Source organism: Rhinolophus ferrumequinum, chromosome 9, assembly GCF_004115265.2.
Source record: "Rhinolophus ferrumequinum isolate MPI-CBG mRhiFer1 chromosome 9, mRhiFer1_v1.p, whole genome shotgun sequence".
Classification (NCBI taxonomy): Eukaryota; Metazoa; Chordata; class Mammalia; order Chiroptera; family Rhinolophidae; genus Rhinolophus; species Rhinolophus ferrumequinum.
In genome coordinates this window covers 36,734,549-36,755,468 of record NC_046292.1, presented here as the reverse complement: position 1 = coordinate 36,755,468, position 20,920 = coordinate 36,734,549, and the positions used below count along the sequence as shown (strand labels likewise).

Here is a 20,920-nt window from a genome sequence, read left to right as displayed (position 1 = left end):
ATTGTTTTCATCTCTAGTTCACTAAATTGTTTCTGGTTTAAAATATAGGACATTGAGAGCTTGGAGCTGGATGCCTTTTTGTCATTTTTTTCTTTAAATTTTTTATATGATTCCTTCAACTTTTGCCGTAATGGGGATTTAATTATGTCAATCAGTTTAAAATATTATGATATTTTTAACTTAAAGGAGGAAAAGTAATGATTGTAATATAATCTTGTCAAATACCTGGGCTCAAGACCTGTTATTTTTCACTGCCTACTAGTGTTTTCATCTTAGTCTTCCCCTGGCTACTATACTTGTCTCTTTTATTTCCCTTTCTCAGTGACATCACCATTCATCTAGTCACCCAAGCTGCAAACCTGAGATTTTTCTTCCTCCTATTCCATCTTTATTCTATCTTTGAAATGTTTCTTGAAATAATTCCTGCCTTCCCATCTCCTTTGCATAATCAACTCCTCCTCATCCTTCAAATCTCACCGTAGACATCATTTCCTCCAGCAGCGGAAGACTTCTCAGACTACTTTACCTCCCAACCCCATATCTGTCAAATCTTACGTTAGAGCATATCTTAGATAGTTTTAATATTTATACTTGTAACATTTACCATTCTTTATTATAATTATCTTTTGTTTGGATCTCTTACTAGACTGTACTTTTTAAGCAGAGGGTCTATTTGATTGTTCACGCTTATATCTCTAAGTGCTTAGCGTATATAATAGATGAAAAATAATTGGCTCCATATTGTTGAAATCTGTCCTTTTTGTTCTACTGTTTCTGTCTTACTTTTAGCCTTTATCTCTTATCTGGATCACTGCTATAACTTCCTAATTGACATTCTGCTCTGAGTCTTTCAACCATCCTACTTCGAACTGATGTATAAAATACAACTCAGATCCCTTAGTGACTCCCCATTCTCAGCTGGATCCAGTTCACTTTTCTGAGCATGGTGTAAAGGCTCTTCCTTCGTGGTGTTCCCTCGGCATCTTGACCATCTTTCTGTCTTTGTCACCTCCCACAGTGAAGAAGAATCATCTCCCAATAGGACACTAACGTTTATTGAGAGCAGACACTGTATGACACTCGAATGTTTGCTCTTGTACTCTCAGTGTTCCTCATAGTGCTCTAATCTACTATTTCAGTTTCATCCTTCTTCTCCAGCTGTATGGTGTGTGGGCTTATGGTCTATCACCTTAGCATTCTACTGCTTTTTTACTCTACTCTGCCTCTGATATTACTGTTCCCCTTTGCCTGAGCACACTTTTACCTTGTAAACTTTCACTCATGTTTCAAGGTTCACCTTAAATACCATGTCCTTTGTTAGACCTCTGAAACCTTGATTGCTAGTTGCTCTTTCTACTTTATAATGTTACTCACCACATTTTATTGTCTTTTTAAAAATTCGAACTCCTTCATTGCAGGAGCTATGTCTTATTCTTTTGGGTAGGTCTAAAAATTAACGCACACGTTGCTTGAAACCAATATAGGTTAGTGGTTGAATGAATGAATCAAAGCATGTTATAAGTATTAGAATATTTCCCAGACTTAATTCCTGCAAAGTTTATTGCACACGGGAAGTCATACATTAAATGATGAAGTAAGGCAAAAGAGCTTCTGAAGAATAGCTTATTTTGAAGACTATAAAACACAATTTTATAGACAAAGGGATTTTTAATCCTCACAGGGATATTAGATTAGTAGGTTGATTTTTTATATTTCGACCACCTGTTTTTTGAGTCAGGGATCTCCTTTGAGAATTTGAGGAAGACCAGTAGACTCTGCCCCCAGAAAAAAAGAACACGTGTATCCATGTACACCTTTTGTGTTTATTTCAGGAATTCCCAGACCCTTCAAAACTATCCATGGAAGCATTTTTAAGAACTCTTGCTCTAAAAGTAAAGTGGCTCAAATAGAGAAGTTCTTGACAGTAAGAAGGCGAAATGTACTGAGAAATTGCTTCAGTCACGTAGATAGTGTGGTGGTAGTGAATTATGCTGAGGCAGGAGTTAATATTTGTTTGTCTTCAACCAACTTCTACTTCCTTCCTGTCTCTGTCCTTTTAGCAAGAACATCAGGAAATAAAAGCTACATCCTGTCAGGCCAGTTTGTTATCCTGGTCTTGGACCAATAAACAGGATAGATAATTACAGTAATAATTATTAGGCATTGTGCTATGTATGCTTTATATAAATTCTCTTACTCAATTCTTGCAACATTGCTGAAAGGTAAGTAGTTTTATCTTGATTTCTCAGGTGAGGAATAGACAGATCTTCTTTCCTAAGAAATCTTCCCTGATATCCACGTCAGCTCAGACAGCATTCAGTTTCCTTCTCTCTGAACACTTATAATACAGAATTATATTTATTTCCCCAATAGACTGTGAGCTCTGGTGGTAGCACAGAATGTTTTTTATTTCAGGTAAGGCAAGACAGTATAGTCTTTCAGATCATGGGCTTTCTAACCAGATTGCCTGGTTTGACTTCTGACACGATTTAGACAAGTTACTTATTTAATTATCTGTGCTTCAGTTTCCACATCTGTAAAATAGAAATATGAGTAATACCATGTAAAATGCATAGTACAGTTCTTGGAACATCGTAAATTCTCAATACATGTTAGTAATCATTATTGTCATATCATCATCGTCGTCATCATCATCATCCTGAACACCCAGCTCAGCACTGAGAGCATAGCATTTGCTCCTTCGGTGCTCAGCAAACATTGGAGTCGCTGAATGAACACTCTCCTTAGTTAAAGAGAGACTGGAACTATGTATCCAGGTAGCCAGAATCTGTGTGCCTAAATGTGTAGATCTGTACCTCAATCATATTTGAGAGCTGATTTTTTTAAAAAAATATTTAAGGCAATGTTAACATATAGTTTGAATTTTTTTTTAATTTATGTTTTTGGCTTAGCTCAGTTCAAGTACCATTAGAAACTATTAGCATTGCTTATATTATTGAATCTGGAGCTCTTTTGTTTATACAATCCAGGCCTAATTTGTTTATGGCCTTGTAAAGATCTGTGGTACTGATACTAGAAAGTCTCAAACATGACTACCTCAAGAATGGCATTACTGATTGACTCATTGAAGCTCTAGGTTGTAGCATGCATTTGTTTGGTAATAAGGAGGCAATTTAATTCATTTTCACATAAAGTGAATGGCTGAACGTTTCAAACCTCTGGAGATCTTTATATCTTCATGTGGCTTCAAGTTACTGTCTAGAAACATCTTTTTATTTCAACCTGAAGGACTCCTTTTAGCATTTCTTGTAGCACACATATAATGGTAATGAAGTCTCTTGCTTTTGTTTATCTGGGAATATCTTGATTCCTTCCTCATTTTTGAAGAACAGTTTTGCCAGCCAGAGTATTTTCTGATGAGTGTTTTGTCCTTTCAGCACTTTAAATTTGTCATCCCACTGTCTTCTGGCCTTCAAGGTTTTTCTGCTGAGAAATCCACTGTTAATCTTATTGAGGATCCTTTGTATGGGACAAGTCTCTTTGTTCTTACTGCTTTCAAGAGTCTGTCTTTGTCTTTCTACAGTTTGATTATAATGTGTCTAAGTGGATCTCTTTGGGTTTTCCTACTTAGAGTTCGTTGAGCTTGGATTGTAGATTTGTGTATTTCATCAAATTGGGGAAGTTTTCTTTTTAGTCTACCTCTTGGTCTGCCATTTTGCTGGCATCATCTGTGCTTTCTTGCATAACCTTGCCTTCTATTTGAAATGCCATTTTTCTACCCAACATTCATTCTCTCCTTAGCTGAAGTCTCACCTCCTTCACAACACATTCCCAGGCTGGAGTAATTTCTGTTGATAAATATACCACTTAATATCTGCACAGCTCATTTGGCAATTAATGATCCTGCCTTTACTGATACCAAGGTTACCTTTTCTGACCCTCTCCAGGGAAAGTCATGTACCCTTCTGTGTTCCTCATGCTTACCTATTGTGACACCTGCTACACTGCATTGCAATTATCTTTTTATGTTCTTCTGCCCAACTCCTCACATACACTGAATTGTGAGTTTCTTAATGCCACGTACCTGTCCATTGTTTTTTGTATCCCTGAAGTGTAGCACAGTGATAGGTATATAGTAGGATTCAGTATTTGTTGAATCAGTAAATAAGTCTTAAAGTTGCATTAGGATATATTGGGTTCCGTTGTGTATTTTCTCTTTCACTTCTCTCAGTGATCCCCACAGAAGATATGTAAACTAGAGAGTATCTTCAGTTTATTTTAAGGAATTAGCTTACATGATTGTGGGAGCTGGCATGTCTAAAATCTGTAGGACAGGCTAGTGGGCCGGAGACCCAGGGAAGAGTTTATGTTGTAACTAAAGTCTGAAGAGTCTAGCGATAGACTTTCCTCTTCTTTAGGGGACCGCAGTTTTTTTCCTCTAATATCCTTAAACTGACTGGCTAAGGCCCCCCATACTATGGAGGATAATCTACTGAAAGTCTACTGATGTAAATGTTAATTTAATCTAAAAATACCTCTACAGCAATATCCAGACTGGTGTTTGACCAAATATCTGGGTACCACAGCCTAGCCAAGTTAATATGCAGAATTAATCATACATCATAGGGGGTGACAGGAATCAGGGCCTCAGCCCTAGCAAGTCTCTGTTTTCTTACCTTTCACCTCAGCTTATTTGTGTGAAAATTTCATTATTGTTTAAGCAGGGACAGCAAATGCCAGCAGCACCTGGACTCACATTTGTCCATCTTCATTTCACACGAATGATTTTTCTTAGGAATGAAGGAGATAATCCATGTAAAATACTTTACACGTGATGCCTGTTATGTAGTAAATGCTTAATAAAAGTTAGTTTCTGTAATCATTAATAGTAATAGTAGTAGTAATAGTAGTAGTAGTGGTGGTGGTAGTAGAGGAGGTGGTGGTGGTGGTGGTGGTGGTGGTGGTGGTGGTGGTGGTGGTGATGGTGGTGGTGATGGTGGTGGTAGAAGAGATATGGTAGTGATAATAGTGGTTTTTCTGTTAGTTCCAAATAAAGGCATTCTAGATAAATATTCCTACTGCCCTAGCTTTGGTCATTGGCCTGTTCTTGAATTCATTCCTGTGATTGTGAGGTGCGGTACTGTGGCTGGGTAAGCTTCTGTCAGGATCCAGTCAGTCCCTGACTACTCATTGCTCAGAGAGTGGAGTCTGTAAAAAGCTGGCACCTTCTATTTGAAGTATATGGATAGAAAGATGATTGTTGAGGGAAAAAGAGAAGTTTCCTAAAAGGATTGCTGGGTCCTAGAAGGAGGGAAGGTGAGCCAGAGCAAATAGCTGTTACTATAGTGATTTATTTAGCTGAGATGACCTGTGATGGAGCTAGCATTTGAATTCTGGACTATTTTACTCCCAAGTCTTATGCTTTGAAAACCACAGAATGAGCTTCTAAAAGTAGAGAGTGGTTGGATTATTTTGACTATTTAGACAAGATTTGTGGGCAGAAATTTCAGTAAATACATATTCTACCACTGTGTATTAGATCAATGTTTTCTAAACTTTTTTGTAACTCATAATTCCTTTGAACAAATTCAAAAATTAATCCATCAATGTTATTTAAAATTATAAGTAATGTTACTATTGTAAGTAAAAAGCAACCAAAGTATAGGGTCAAATCCCGCTTTTTTCCTAATTATATATCATCTTGTACATTTTGCCTTGCAAATCTTAAGATGGTAGAGATAGTAGCACCTGCATAATGAAAAATAAGACTGTGGCCCTGAAAGGTTATGTGACTCAATCAGTCAGAAAAACTATTTCAGGGCGGAGCCAAATTAGAATCCAGGTCTCCAGTTTTTAGGCCCATTTTTCTTGCTTTCCCTAAGACCCAGATGCCTTACTGAAGACTACATAATGAGAAGAGCATGCTTTTCTGTGTTTGCTTGTTAGAGAGATTTATTGGCAGTTAAGCTACTTAAAATAAGAGCCTCTTTAGGGTTAAGGGTGCCCAAAGAGATTTTTATGAGTAAATTTTAGGATTGAAAAATATAACCTTCATGGTTTCACAACTTTCTAGTTTTCAACTGGTTTCTAGTTTTTATTGTTTTCTGGTTGGAAAATAGTAGGTGTTTATGTTCAGAAAAAAGGACATAAAACTGTGTAACTAGGAAGGACTTTGAAGGTGGTTTATTTAATCCTGTGTTTCTGACAATGTATTATATCAACATTAAGACAGATGGCTCACTCCTTTCTCCCTATAAACAGAGCCTGGGCAAATGGAAGTGAATTGCATGAACTCAGGTCCCTGAGCCTGACTGCCCTTATGAATAGCTTTTGACTGCTTCATATAGGTTTATGTAGTTATCAACTTTAGGTTTTTGAAAGCCTAGCTTGGGCTTTGCTCTCCTTGCCGGTTCAGATACTAGTTTCCACGGAATCAGCCAGGGAATGCTATCCCTGGCCTTTATGGCTTTGGTATTTGTGGATTCCTCAGGATGTACCAGCATCTTGGGAGTGAATAGGGCCAGAGAGGTAGTCTAAGATAGAGAATGTGTAGGATCATTTCTTTTCCCTTTTCTGGAAGTTACTGAAGTGAAGGCGATAGCCTTTCTTGTCCTGGCATCCAAGATGCGTAGTGCTTTGGGCAAAAGGGTCACCTATTTTTGGAATATATCTTATGTCTATCTTATCTGCCTATATCGGTGGGCTTCTTAGAAAACTGTATCTAAATATGATTTTTTTATTGTGGTGCAGAATCTTGAAAAGAATTAAGTTTTTAAATTACTAATGTTAAACAATGCTTTGCATTAGTTATGCATTGATCACCTTTAGAAAAATATATGCGTTAATTTGAAAGGAGAGTGTAAGAAATATGGCCAGGCATCCTTAGTGTACCTAAATGTGTTTAGATATTTTTTTTTTACCTGAAATGAAGAGGATATTTTTTCTTGCCTGAAATGAGCTGCACAGGTTGAGAGTCAATGGAATACCACAGAATAACAGTTTGATATCTCTGAAATTATAATCTTAAATTAATGATAAAATGTTTGGATTTTATGACTTATAGGATGGAATTTCAATTATAATGTTTTTTAGAGAAAGTAATATAATTGACAATTTTATTTTTTTAAAGGTTTCTGTTTAGTAGTGTATATTATACTACTTGGTTTTGACAATAAAAGGGATGATGAGACCAGAATTTTACTAAATAAAAATAGATTAAAAAGTTAAATTGATTTCAGACTAACAAAGTAATGCCTAAACATTTTCATATTTTATTTAGTTGGGAATGGTTTTCAGAATATGTTTAGAGGCATCACCACTGCTCTCCACCCCTTCTACATCCAAAATTATGAAGAGAAATTTGTACTTTCTAAGTTTCCTCCATTTTACCCAAATATAGACTGTTTGCTTGTTAGAGCTGAGAGTCCTTTGTAATCTGTTGTCCTTTTTCACCAAGTGAGGTTCCTTCTTTTGCGCTCCCATTTTTCTGTGTTGTCTACTTTAAGTCAGCTTACTGCCTTCTTGCAGCCTGTTTTCCTGCATGTACACTTGATCTTCTGAGCAGATAGTCAGTAAAGCAGTTAACAGCAGAGCAGAAAGGATTGAATACAAACACGCATGAGTGTGTTCAGTGCTGATCTATGATACCGTGTGTTTTCTATTTTTGTTATTATCTACTGTGGGAAATCAGGAGCTGAATTGATATTGACCTTGTGTGGAATGCCTCTGAGGATTTGGGATGGGGGAGGGGGCTAGTTTTTCATTGACTTATCTCTGACATGCTGCAGCGGGACTGAAAACACTCTTCTGCTCACATAATGAGGAAAGAAAAAATTTCCAAGATTGAGCTTGTAGAATTTGCGGGATATATTTAGATTTTTCTTCCTGTGTTTTTCTATATTTCGATTTTACATAATTTTATAAGGATTGGAAGTGGGGTGTGACCTTTGCATAATAAATAGGTTGAGGTATGGGAAGAACGGGCTGAAACAATGATTCGTATGGTAAGGGACTGTTTAAAATCTCCGCGACATCGTGACCCACATTGCGACCCATCTGACAAACGGTTAGTGAGCTCCTTGGCCATCTCAAGTATTTAAAAGTAACAATATGCAAACATTTATTCTTGTGTTCTTTTCTCCCATACAATTCTTAAGAACATTGTGCCTACATATCCAAAACAGTTGAGTTTTGTCTGCATTTAAAAATCTTACCTTAAAAAGGTGAGAAATATAAATGTGTAGCATGCAGTTTTCCCTTAAGTATCTCCTTTGGTGTCATTTTCTCACTTTCCTTTATGCTACAGTTTAATGGAGCCTGAGCTTATGTTTGGGTTATGTCTGGGATGAAACGGAAGTATAGTCATGAAGCTCTAAGGGGAAACTGCAGCACTAGTCTGGAGGACTTCTTGAATGCTATTCTCTCTTCTTCATGTCGCCTTGTTTTACCTTTCCCCCCACTCCAAAAATGTATTGCTGCAGAATTCTATGGCTTTTTCTCTCGTTTTGTAGAAAAGAAAAAGTGAAAGGAGCAGAGTGTGTGTGTGTGTGTGTGTGTGTGTGTGTGTGTGTGTGAGATTCTAGTACAAACAGCAGTTATGTTTATAACATCGAAAGAAATAGCTTTATTTTGTAATTCTGAATTAAAGATTGCTTCGGTTCGTTCATTAGTAGGAATCCAGCTCTGATGAAAGCATGTAAGAATTTAGGTAATGATATTTCTAAGTAAAAGTGGATTCTAGCATGTTTGATCTGAAGAGTAGAAAGAGATAAATGCTAATGTGATTCTTTTTTCACTTAATATACATTGTTTTATATATTTGATCAATTGGGATTGATCTGTAATCCTAAAGTAGCTTTTTTTTAGCAGATGTATTTGATAGAGCAAATAGCCTGTGTATTGGCAATCCTTTCCATTTTCTCTGTTTCATTCTAAAATTGGTACACACCAGTGATTTAAGGGGAAATTAACACTTCAGTAAATGTCCTTTTCCTTAATATTGTTGACTGTTTCTATTAGCCATTTTCATTTGATTTTAGCAGTGGTACTTAAGGGTTAAGCTTACAGAGCTGATGCAACCCCTCCTTTTTTTACCAGCAATTTTCATTGGACAGCATTTCCATAGCAACAGTGAGATCAGTGAAACCTGAGTGTTTCATTGATCATTTTTCTCCTCTTCCTTTTTTAATCTATTCTCTTTTTACCACATTTTAGTGAGAAAGCAATTTTTTTTTAAACAAACAGCTTATGTTCATTTCTGTGCCATAAATAATTAAAAGAGGGTAGAATAATCTGCCCTTCATTTAAAAATTGAATGTTTCACTATGTATTTAAAAAGCGATTCAGGATTAGGGGGATGGATAACCATACCGGCTGTAGCTGATGTTCTCAAATATTCTTGCATTGTTTGCTGGTCTTCTAGGGAAAAGAATAATGTGGAACAGGATCTTAAAGAGAAAGAAGATACTGTTAAACAGAGGACATGCGAGGTTCAGGTATGTAAACTGTAAAATTCAGTATTCCATTTTTGATTTAGGAGAATTCATTCTAAATGTATAGGTTCATTTACTGTGTGGTGGTTATGGTGTTGATGGTTATGGTCAAGGAATGCCTCTTATATATGTGGCATAAATATTTATCTTTTGTAAAATAATTGTTTTCCTCTGACTTCTGGCCTGCAAAAATCATACTATCATGAGAAAGCAGTATTTTTCAACATAAATTTCTAGTTTTGGAAGTATTTTAAAGATAATATTTACCTGCCTTTGTATCATTAAAGGTTAGGTTTGACTTACGATGTAAGTATTATTACACCAGTAAAATTAAATGAGTGAAATAGTCAAATTGTGTTTTCATACATGTGAAATTTTGTTAGCTAGGAGACCTAGTATTTTAAAGGACTGTTTCTCGTAATACTGGCAGGGTGGAAATCATATGGAACAATTTAAAATAGCATTTTATAAGTTGCTTAGTAGCCAGGATATCTTAAACTTTGGCATAAAAAGATTTAATTCATTTTCACAAAGCGCTATGTTAAGTGGTTTCATTTTACAAGTAGAAAAGACAATAAAACCTTGGTTTCTGATTGGGAAATGACACAAAAGGGGGTATTTCAAACATTGAAAATTCAGGAAATTGGGCAGTGTTGCATTTAGAACAGTAAGCATCGCAATGTGACCGTGTTACTGGGGCACTGTTTCCTGAATGCTGCACCAGCACACACAGGAGATTGGGTAGAAGCAGCGGTAGCAGCTTCTAGTAATAGCTCATGGGTGGGCACTTCTTACCATGTTACTTTGGATGTTGGATTTCTCTGCTTATCCCAGTTTTAAATGGGTGAAAACTCCTTTAAACTGTTAGATCCGTTGTTTTGTTTTGATGTGGACATTCACCAGAGATTGCCTACCAGGTGGACTGTGCAAGGGTGGGGAGAATGATTTACTGAGAGATGGAGGAAGAAGCCTGAGAGACTTCTTGTTGAAAGTTGATTCTTGTATTAGATGACTGATTTTATTATATGTACTGGAATTTTCCTAAAGGTGATGCAGAAGTCAAGAGATCATCACGAATGTATTTTTTTCTTTGTCATAGTGAGATGGCTGGTGATTACATTATTTTTGTGCAATTTTTGAGCTTAAGAAATACAAAAAAGTCACAGACTTTAAGCAATTACTGCTGAAAATAGTTTAAAAATGGAAGATAAAATAATCTACAAAAGTTTTCTCAATCTAAAGAAACAGATATAGTTACTGGTAAAATCTTGGACAGCTTCTAAATTTAATCAGATAATGTTTCAAAGTTGGAACTTTTTTGCAATAGACAATGTTTTGTTATTTGTGTACATCTACCTATTGGTTTTCCCTATTGCGTCATTTGAGAACGTAAATTTAAATAAACAGTTTGGACAAACACTAAAATTTACATTGTTCCTTTTAGGCTAAATGGACTATCCTTGAATATTTGATTTCTTATGATTACAGTTTTGTTGTCTGTCAAAATTTCTTCATGATTTGCTTATCCTTCTTAGTGGTGATGGTAAGGTATATGTTAAATCTTAAGCTTTTGCTAAATCCAAAATGTGTGATTGGCAGAGGAAGTCTTAACTGTTGAATTTTTCTTCATAGGGAGCTGTAAATAAAAGACATCTTGATCTGGTTGGTACTGATCAAGTTGTAATGGTTGAACATAAGTTCATTGAAAAATAACATTGGATTAAAGCTTTGCATTAATAGATTCATTACTCATTCCATCTCAATACACGTATCTCTGTATTATCCATGGTAATGAGATGCTAGACGAAGAATGACATAGATAATTGACATCTTCAAGTAATTAAAACTTTTAATTTTAGTGATCATTTTCAGTTTTCTGAAGCACAAGACAACTCACCAGAAGTGGTAATAAGTAGATTTCATTACCTATTGAATTAACTCTGATTTACCCATTAGCAATGAGGCACAGACTAGAAATAACATGGATAATTAAAATCTATAAGTAAAAAAATATATAATAAAATCTGTAAGTAACTGCAACACCTAGTGCTTATTTTCTAATTTCTCTGGCAAAAGGCAGTTTACTGGAGCTATTAGTGCTTCTTCCTGACCCCACTGTTTAATGTAGGTGCTAATGAGAAATGCCAAAAATGAAGACATCAGGTGAGAAGTAAGGGAATTTTGACCTATCAGTGTCTGCCTAATCCAAAATTGGCTTTTCTGAGTGTTCTTGCTTTTCTCCATATTTATAGTCACAGATAGTGATTATATGAGCTCATATCTCAAGCCAGAAACCAAATTTTCAAAGCCTCTTTAGGTGCAACCAAGTCCAAAAGACTAGTTCTTTTTTGTTTGTTTTGCATTTATATAGTCTTCCTAATTCAGTAAAATTAGAAAATCTGCTGCATAATTAAATTCTAAATTTTTGTTTCCTATGTATAATCCCATGAACTACATATTGAAAACTTTCAGTTCAAGATTTTTTTCTTGAAGACCAAACCAGCGATCAACTTCAAATTTAATTTCATGATAAACACTGCTAGTTTATCAAGTTCTATGGAGAAATTAGGTCCAAAGTAATCCAAGAGGAAAAGGCTATAAAAAAGGCCCTTCTATCTCAAATGTTTATGGTGTTAAAGGGAGAAGGTTTGTTGTTAAAGGGAGAAGGTAGACCCACATGTTTTCCTGCCTTAAACTGCCTACAATTTTATTAAAATTTTTCTCTGGAGTAGTCAACAAATATTTAGGAATTCACCCTCATATTTTTGCTTTCTTCAGTTTTGCATAGAATTCTATAGGAGCAACTTGGTATCAGACAGCCTTGAATTTAGTTCCTGGTTCTGGCTCTTCCTAAGTTTGTGATCCTATGTAATTTAACCATTCTACACATTAGTTTTCTCTTCTGTAACATGGGATAATAAAAATGCCAAAAACTGAGAGTTGCTGTGAGAATAAAATGAGATAATGTAGGTAAAGTGCCTCACAGTGTGATTGGCACCGGATAAGTTCAGTAAATGTTCTGATTTAGTAGTATTACTCTGTGCTCCACTGTCTTCTTATTACCCTCCTTTCATCATCAGGCTCTTCTCTCACTTTTCTATGTTTACATCAGGCTATCTGTACATAGGACTCACCAATTTGGAAATACCTTTTTTTTTTCTTGCTATTGCTGCCACCTTAGCTACCAACATATTTTTCTCTATGTTTGTTGCCCTTGTGTGACTATTTTTTCCTTTCCTATCTTTTCAGTAACCCTGTTTAATGCGCTGTTAACCCATACTACTGTGCTTTAATTTTTCTCCTTAGGACCACGAACAATCTTAAGGCCAAATCCATTGTTGCTGCTTTCTTAGATTACACTCTCCTAGATATTCTCCTACCTCTCACCCTTTGTTTCTGTTGCCTTTGCCTGGGACTGATATACTCTCCCCTCACCCACTTCCTTTCCTTTTCACGCCCTCTGTCATCCGTATGCTGATGACTCCCAAATATTTATCAAGCCCTCAAATCTCCTGAGTACCAGTCGCACATCTCCAGTTAGGCATTTTGGTGTTTATCATTTCAAAGTCAGTATGTCTAAAAAAACAAGTTTTGTTTGGGAAAAAAATGGCCTCAGTTTTGAACTTCCTTTTTCTGTCGGTGTTTTTCTTTCACTACTGCCACCATTCTCACCTCACATCTGTCAGATCATAAATGCTTACCCCATCCTCTTCTTGCCTTTCTTCCTAAACTAATTTTAGTATCATGACTCTCAGATGTGAAAATGTTTACTGTTGCCCTCTGCCACTGTTAAGGATGGGAGGATGTCATACCTCTGGGGTATATTGGAAGTAGAAAAAAAAAAGAGATACAAACCCTCCTCTTTTACTACTTAATTTGTTTAATTTTCTGCCTCTAAACTGCGTGCCTACGCATTCTCCTTCTTATTCCCACTCTTATACATTTTGTTGTTGCAATCTAGAATGTTCCCTACCTCCCTGCTTATGTGAATTCTACCTATGCCTTAAAGCCCAGCTCAAATTCCACCACTTCTCTAAAACTTTCCCTTCTCTATCCCTTCAGTCTATACCAGTCTTTCCTGTGTTGGAACTCCCAAAGAATAGTGTATCCACTTCTATGGCATGTCCAGTGTGTTACCTTATAGTGATAGTTTAGTGTGTATGTATATAGATTCCAAAATCTTCTATATTGTGAGCTTAAGGATAAGTTTAGAAATTGTACCTTAAATCATATCTTTTACTATATTTGGTAATATATTGTTAGATGGAGGTGAATTTAAGGAAACGGTTGACAACAAATGAATAAACTTCAATTTTGTGCATGAAATTAAAAGTAGGACAAGACACAGCCAGAAACCACAGGCAGAACGGATTGGGAGCACAGTAGGTGTCATGAAGTCAGACTCCTCCATATTGTTCATATTACCCTCATGCCAAAGAAGCTTCCAGTTATTTATGCATTATCAGTAAAGATTCAGTAATTTATAGTAATTGTCCATTTTTAAATGTTTTTCATTTTAGTTCACTTAATTATTTTTTTTTAATTATTTTTTTTAATGATTTTATTGGGGAAGGGGAACAGGACTTTATTGGGGAACAGTGTGTACTTCCAGGACTTTTTCCAAGTCAAGTTGTTGTCCTTTCAGTCTTAGTTGTGGCGGGTGCAGCTCAGCTCCAGGTCCAGTTGCCATTGCTAGTTGCAGGGGGCGCAGCCCACCATCCCTGTGGGAGTCAAATGGCAACCTGTGGTTGAGAGGACGTGCTCCAACCAACTGAGCCATCCAGGAGCTCAGCGGCAGCTCAGCTCAAGGTGCTGTGTTTAATTTTAGTTGCAGGGGGCGCTGCCCACCATCCGTTGGGGGAGTTGAACCGGCAACCTTGTGGTTGAGAGCCCACTGACTCATGTGGGAATCGAACCGGCAGCCTTTGGCGTTAGGAACACGGTGCTCCAACCGCCTGAGCCACCGGGCTGGCCAACACTTAGTTATTTTTTTTATTTTTATTTTTTTTAGATGAAGAGGGATGACTTATTTTGGGTGGAAATAAAATTAGATACATGAGCTCAACATTCTTTTCCTAGCGATAATGTTCTTAGAACATGCTGGGAAGCATATGATTGGAAACTAAAGGCAGTTTGTTAGTGAGGTTTCTGAACACCCATCCTAGTTTAATAGACTCCCTTTCTGTTCTCTGACTTAAACATCTTGTTGATACTTTTTTTTATATTAACAATACTCTTATAATTTCCATTTTGAGAATTAGGCCAGTATAGTGAATGTACATGATTATTTCTTGTTTTGGTTTTGTCTGTAGAGGCTTTTTTTTTAACCAATTAAATATAAGTACGTGTTTTATTCATAAATTAGTGCCTTTTTAGTTTTATTTTTTACTGTTTTAAATGCAAATGTATTCATGTTGCTAATGTTTCATAGGTTTAATACTTAAGTTATTTTTCGGTTGTACAACTGACTTGGGTTGCTAAGATGAATTATTTTACTATAATATATAGCAAAGAGTTTTTATCCTTTTGTTTAAATTTTATTTTCACTAACCCCATAGTGCTTCATGGAGTGTGGAAGAATGGGGATCATTTTCAGTATCTTGTGTAATTTCTAGAAAACAGGACATTTTCTTTGAAATTTCATTTTAAATAAAGCCAAGATCCCAGCTCAAGGATCCCTTCATTCCTGCATGAGGAACCTTGGATGTGGCTAGCTTTGGTATTTTTCTAAAACAAACCTTGATACTATATTTCAGTAGTCTTGTTCACGTCATCCTTGCCATTCTCTAATTGCTATTGTCCTCCTTTCTTTTGCTGTAAGCAAGTAGAGCATTTAAGTGGAAAATAGAGTATAACTGCTGACCAGCATGATGCTTTTAGGAAAGGGAGTAGGACAGGAGGAATGATCAAGGGAACATTCAGTTAACTGGACAGTTTAAAAAAACTTTGTTACAGTAGCAGAATATTTACATAAAATTTTGTGTCATGTAAAAGAAGTTATCGATGTGAATGGTCACTTTAGATTGTATAGTATTCTTTTGTAGACAAGCTTCGCAGGAACTATTCATTCAACTTGTAAAATAATTTTTGCTCAGGCAAGTTTTGCCCAGGCAAGTTTATTAATGGAGCTACTAGCTTCTTGTTATTTTGAAGCTGGGGAGAAAGTGAGGCATTAGATGAATTTCATTAATGTGTTTAGTTGCATCATTTCACGTTTCTAAATTATCAGACTAGCAAAATCGCAAAGATAGAAGGGGCAAAAGATTTAAATGAAGCCCAGTTTTACGAACCCTACTTAATGTTTAAGAATTGTGATAATATTGTCTAAAAAACAAATCTTCAAAGCCCTTAAATTCATCAGTGTCTGCATATTCTGAATCCCTGTGTCTTAGGTTCACCTTAAACACAAAGGTCTCCTTTAAGAGGAAAACGCATCAATACCATTAATAGTGCAAGACAGGAAGCAAACTATAAATTACATAAGAATGAATAAAAAGTGCATGAAGAAAGTGCAAGGTAAAAAATGTGTAACCCATTTCTCTAGCTGTACAACACAATATTGAAACAACTCTCAGGTACATTGGAGGGGGAAGGATGAATAAGAAAGTAACTCTAATTTAAACAAAATTTAAATAGAAACGTTCTGCAAAAAGAAAAGAAAGAGAAAATAGACCCTAACTACAAAGGCATCTGTAAGTGTCTTCAGTCACTCACTTGATGGGATGACATTTGATACAGCTGCATGCACTGATTCAAGAGAGGATTTTCCTAAAGAGCTATCTTAAGGTTGAGAGAAAATTATCCTAAATTAGTGGAAGACACTATTTGCTAGAAGTACCTGCCACTGCCGTAGTCAAAGTGGGAGGGAGTGATAGGAAGGGAAATATGCATTTTGCCTTACGTAGTCTCAGAATAAGCAAATCTACCAAAATAATATAGCCAAGTGTATCTGGATACTGATAGATATGGAAATTGTCATATTTGGACATTTCTTGATATTTTCTGATGATAAAAGTAATATGGGTCCATAATAATCTTATAAAATATAGAAAAATATAAAAAGAGAAAAAACACAATTTCACATTCTAGAGAGAACCATTACCATTTTGCTATATTTCCTATGAATATACATAAATGGGTTTATGTTTACTTTTGATCATATTGCATATACTGTTGAATTTAGCTTTTAAAAGTTAGCATTATGTCGTGGACATTTTCTTATATTATGTGACCCTTTTAAGGCAAATTTTATTTTTCTTCATTAGATTTATAATAAAAATAGAGACATCAAAATTACATTTGATTATAATGACTATATATTATATAATGACTATATATGTGAAATCCAAGGTAAAACAAGCTCAAGGTGGGTTAGAGGAGATGAAATTTGGCGGGACCTTAAGAATGAATAGTGAGTTTCCAGGTAGCAATGGTGTGGAAGGGTGTTCAAGGCAGAGGAAGTAGCTTAGAAACGGCATAGAGACACTGAAGCCTATTGGAGAAAGAAGAGGGTCGTTTGAGGTGGGGCACCGATGAATGTGAGGAAAAGAAAGTAGTAGGAAAAAAAGGATGACTTGGGGCCCAGATTTGAAGGTTTTAGTGTGTCTTATAGCCCGTTTTACTTTATTCTACAGGTGACAAGGAACCATCATATATTTTTGAAATGGCAGAGTGATTAAATCTTTGCAATGAGTTATTTTTAAAGAAAGTTGGATATTTGGAACAGGAAGAAACAAAGGTAGAAAAACCCTTTATGAATCAAAGGAGGGACCTGTATTGAGAGATATTGCCAGGTGCATATCTAAACCTGTATCTCTATATTTGAGTATGGATTAGTTAACAGTATAGGTAAAGTTAAAAATGTAGGCATGAAAAAAAATTAGGTGGTTATGGTAAATTAATGATAAATGACTAGTGGAGCACACCTTTATGAATCTGTAATCACATACAGTAGACTCATGGAATGTTGGGACTAGAAGCGTCTTTCATGATCAACTATTGTGTTGGCCCTTTTAAAGGAATTTTTTAAAGAAAGCAGCATGATAGTTACACTTTTCGATTCAATCAGTTGGTTGAGAAAATATAAGATAAAAAGCAATTATAAAAAGCATTGTTCAATGTTTTATTTAATCCCAGAAGCATCTGCGTACTCATATGCAGGCATACTTCTTTTATTGCACTTTGGAGACAGTGCGTTTTTTACAAATTGAAGGTTTGTAGCAACCCTGTGTTGAGCAAGTTTATTGGCACCATTTTTCCAGCAGCTCAGATGATGTAAAGTATTTTTAAATTAAGGTATGTACATCGTTTTTAAAGACAATGCTATTGTACACTTAACAGACTACAGTATAGTATAAATATAACTTTTATATGCATTGGGAAGCCAAAATATTAGTGTGACTCTTTATTGTGATACTCGCTTTATTGTGGTGGTCTGGAGACGACTCGCAATATCTTCGAGGTATGCCTGTATTTGAAAAAGTGGCACACATGAGTGAGACATTTACTCTACAGCGTATAGCATAGGGGTTAAGAGCTCAGACTCTGGAGTCAGAACCTAGTTTGAATCCATCGCTTGCTAACTATATATAACTTTGGACAAGTTACTTGTCCATCAACTCGTAAGTCTGTTTTCTCATCTATAAAATGTGAATCATTGTACCTACTTTGTAGATCTGTTATGTGGATTATAAATGAGTTAATATATGTAAAAAGCCTGGAACAGTACCTAGCACATTGTAAGGACTGAAAGTGTTTGCTATTATAATGATGATGCCATGCTGTCTTGCATATAACGTGCAGTAAATTCAGAGACCTTCTTCTGATTAAGTTTTTTTTCTGTTGTTCTTAGATTCTTATTCTGATGAATAACTATTGGGACCTTTAAATAGTCTGTTATTAAAAAGATAGTGTTATTTGAATTTGTATTTACAATTTTCCTTCACCCTCTTTGAGATCTCCGCCCACTGTATCAACGCATGCCTTAGAGTTATCAATCCCCTCTTCTTTCTCACTTACGGTCCTGGAGAGAACTAAGTCCTAATTCCCTATGGATTCATTTACATGTAATAAATTAATCTCTCTTCTGTGCATCTACAGTGGTACTGGTAATGTGCCATTCTTGGGAGAATTAACAGAGAAGTCATACAAATGATCTTTTGTGGTTCAGATGGGGAACCCCAGTTGTAGAGGGTATACATATCACTTTATCTTGACTGCTGTGTTTCAATGTGGTAATGATGGCAATGGCTGCTTCTATCTGTCTCCCCAAGTCTCCCTTGTATTTTTTTAATATACTTTATTTTTTAGAAAAATAAAGCAGATGGTACAGATATTTCCCATTGTGTTTTTTTAAAATCTCTATAGTCTTTGTCATTAAGCATAAAGTCTGGCACATAGAAGAATAAATAAACAGAGCATTTTCAAAATGGTTTAATATGTTTTTGTTTTAAGAAATTCTTTCCTACATTGAAATCTATATTTTCTTCTATACGTTTTAAAATTTGTCTTTCACATTTGGGTCTGTAATATACCTGGAATTTATTTTTCAATTTGTGTGATTTAGAGACTTTGTTTTGCTGTGTGGTATGTCCAGTCATTTACTGAATACTTATGTAATTCTCTTTTCTTCCAGTCAATTTTAATGTTATGTCTTTGTGTCTTTTTTTTTCTGTGTATGCCTAGATTTAGGTCTGAATGTTCTTTTCTGTTCCTTTGATCTGTTTGTCTATGTGTGCATCAATACCAAACTGTCTTAATTATCTTAGCTTTCCAATAATTCATAATATCTGGTAGGGTAAGTCATTTTACATTTTATAATCCTATTTTTTCCCTTGTTCTTCCAAATATGTTTTAGAATCAGCTTGTTGGGTCCCTTGGAAAAAACCTTGTTAGGATTTTCATTGGAATGTATAGATTAATTAGGAAAGAATTGACATCTTTATGATGTCATTCATCATTCACTAAATACAGAGTACCTCTGCATACCAGGAACTGGGAATATAGCAGTGAACAAAACTCACAAATATTCCTGGACTCATGGAGCTTTCTTTCTAGTAGAAGTATAAAAACCATAAACAAGATAAATTATATGCTCTGTTATTCGCAATAGCCAAAAACTGGGAACAATCTAAATGTCTATCAAATGTATATTTATACAGTGGAATACTGCTCGGCCATATAAAAAGGGACAAACTACTTATATACGTATATGCAATAACACAGACCAATCTTAAAAATATTATACTGGGTGTAAGAAGCCAGATACAATAGACTACATATTAATATTATATGATTCCATTTATGTGAAGTTTCTACAAAAGACAAAATTATAGCAATAGGAAAAAAAAAAAAAAAAACTATAGCAATAGGAAGCAGATCATTGGTTGCCTGGAGCTTGAAATGGGAACAAGGATTGACTAAAAGAGTACAATGCAAATGTTTTTAGGTGATGCGAGTGTTCTAAAATTGGATTATGGTGATGGTTGCACAACTGTATAGATTTACTAAAACGTAGGAATTGTATACTTAAAAGAGGAAAATTTTGTGGTATGTAAATTATACCTTAATAAAGTTGTTTAAAACAATTGTTTTATGCCATCACAGATGGACCTTGAAAACATGCTAAGCCACAAAGAAGCCAGTCTCAAAAAAACCCCACATGTTTTATGATTCCATTTTGGGTGAAGCAGGGAAAGCAGTTAGAAGGCAGCCATCCAGGAAAGATAAAAGTGACTTGGACGAAGGTTGAAGGAAAAAGTGGTCAGTTTTTTAATATATTTTGATGGAAGAAGCAACAAGATTTGCTGACATACTGGAGATGAGATAGGAGAGAAGGAGAAAAGTCAAAGAAGCTATATTTTTTAGCCAGAGAAACTGAAAGGGGGAAGATTGAGGATAAGGCACATTTTTGGTGGGGGAAATGCCAGTTCTGTTTTTGACACGTTAGAGAAGCCCATCAGACATTCAGGGACAGGCTTGAGTAAGCAAATTAGATACCTAACTCTGGAGTCTAAGGAAGAGGTCCTCAAGTAAAGATTGTGTTTCAGGCTACGAATCCTGCAGTCCACCCACGCAATATACTCATACTTAATAAAACAAGACTTTGTTTTCCCTTAAGATAGGCTCTTAAAAATTGTTAGTCTTCCCCTGCCTCCAAAGAAAATAAATATGTTAATTTTCTTGTATGTCAGGATCTTCAAGATGAAGTTGAAAGGGAGAATACTAATCTGCAAAAACTGCAGGCTCAGAAACAGCAAGTACAAGAACTCCTTGATGGACTGGACGAGCAGAAAGCCCAGCTGGAGGAGCAGCTCAAGGAAGTCAGGAAGAAATGCGCTGAGGAGGCCCAGCTGGTAAAGTCTGGCCTTACTGACATGGACCTGTCTCTACCTTAGTGGCTCTTCCTGCTTGTTTTTGTTAGGTGGCAGTCAGTAGTTTGGGCACATGAAGAAAATGGACCATGGGTC

The 20,920-nt window shown here is 35.7% G+C and overlaps 1 protein-coding gene across 2 annotated transcripts in view; it reads left to right on the top strand.

Annotated features, from left to right (window-relative positions):
- EPS15 (epidermal growth factor receptor pathway substrate 15) overlaps positions 1-20,920 on the top strand; it is a 105,379-nt gene that overhangs the window by 48,972 nt on the left and 35,487 nt on the right. For both annotated transcript variants that reach the window (XM_033114557.1, XM_033114558.1), the window contains exons 13-14: positions 9,383-9,455; positions 20,645-20,806. In XM_033114557.1, coding sequence (XP_032970448.1) covers positions 9,383-9,455; positions 20,645-20,806 — 235 coding nt within the window. The remainder of the gene's footprint in view (positions 1-9,382; positions 9,456-20,644; positions 20,807-20,920) is intronic.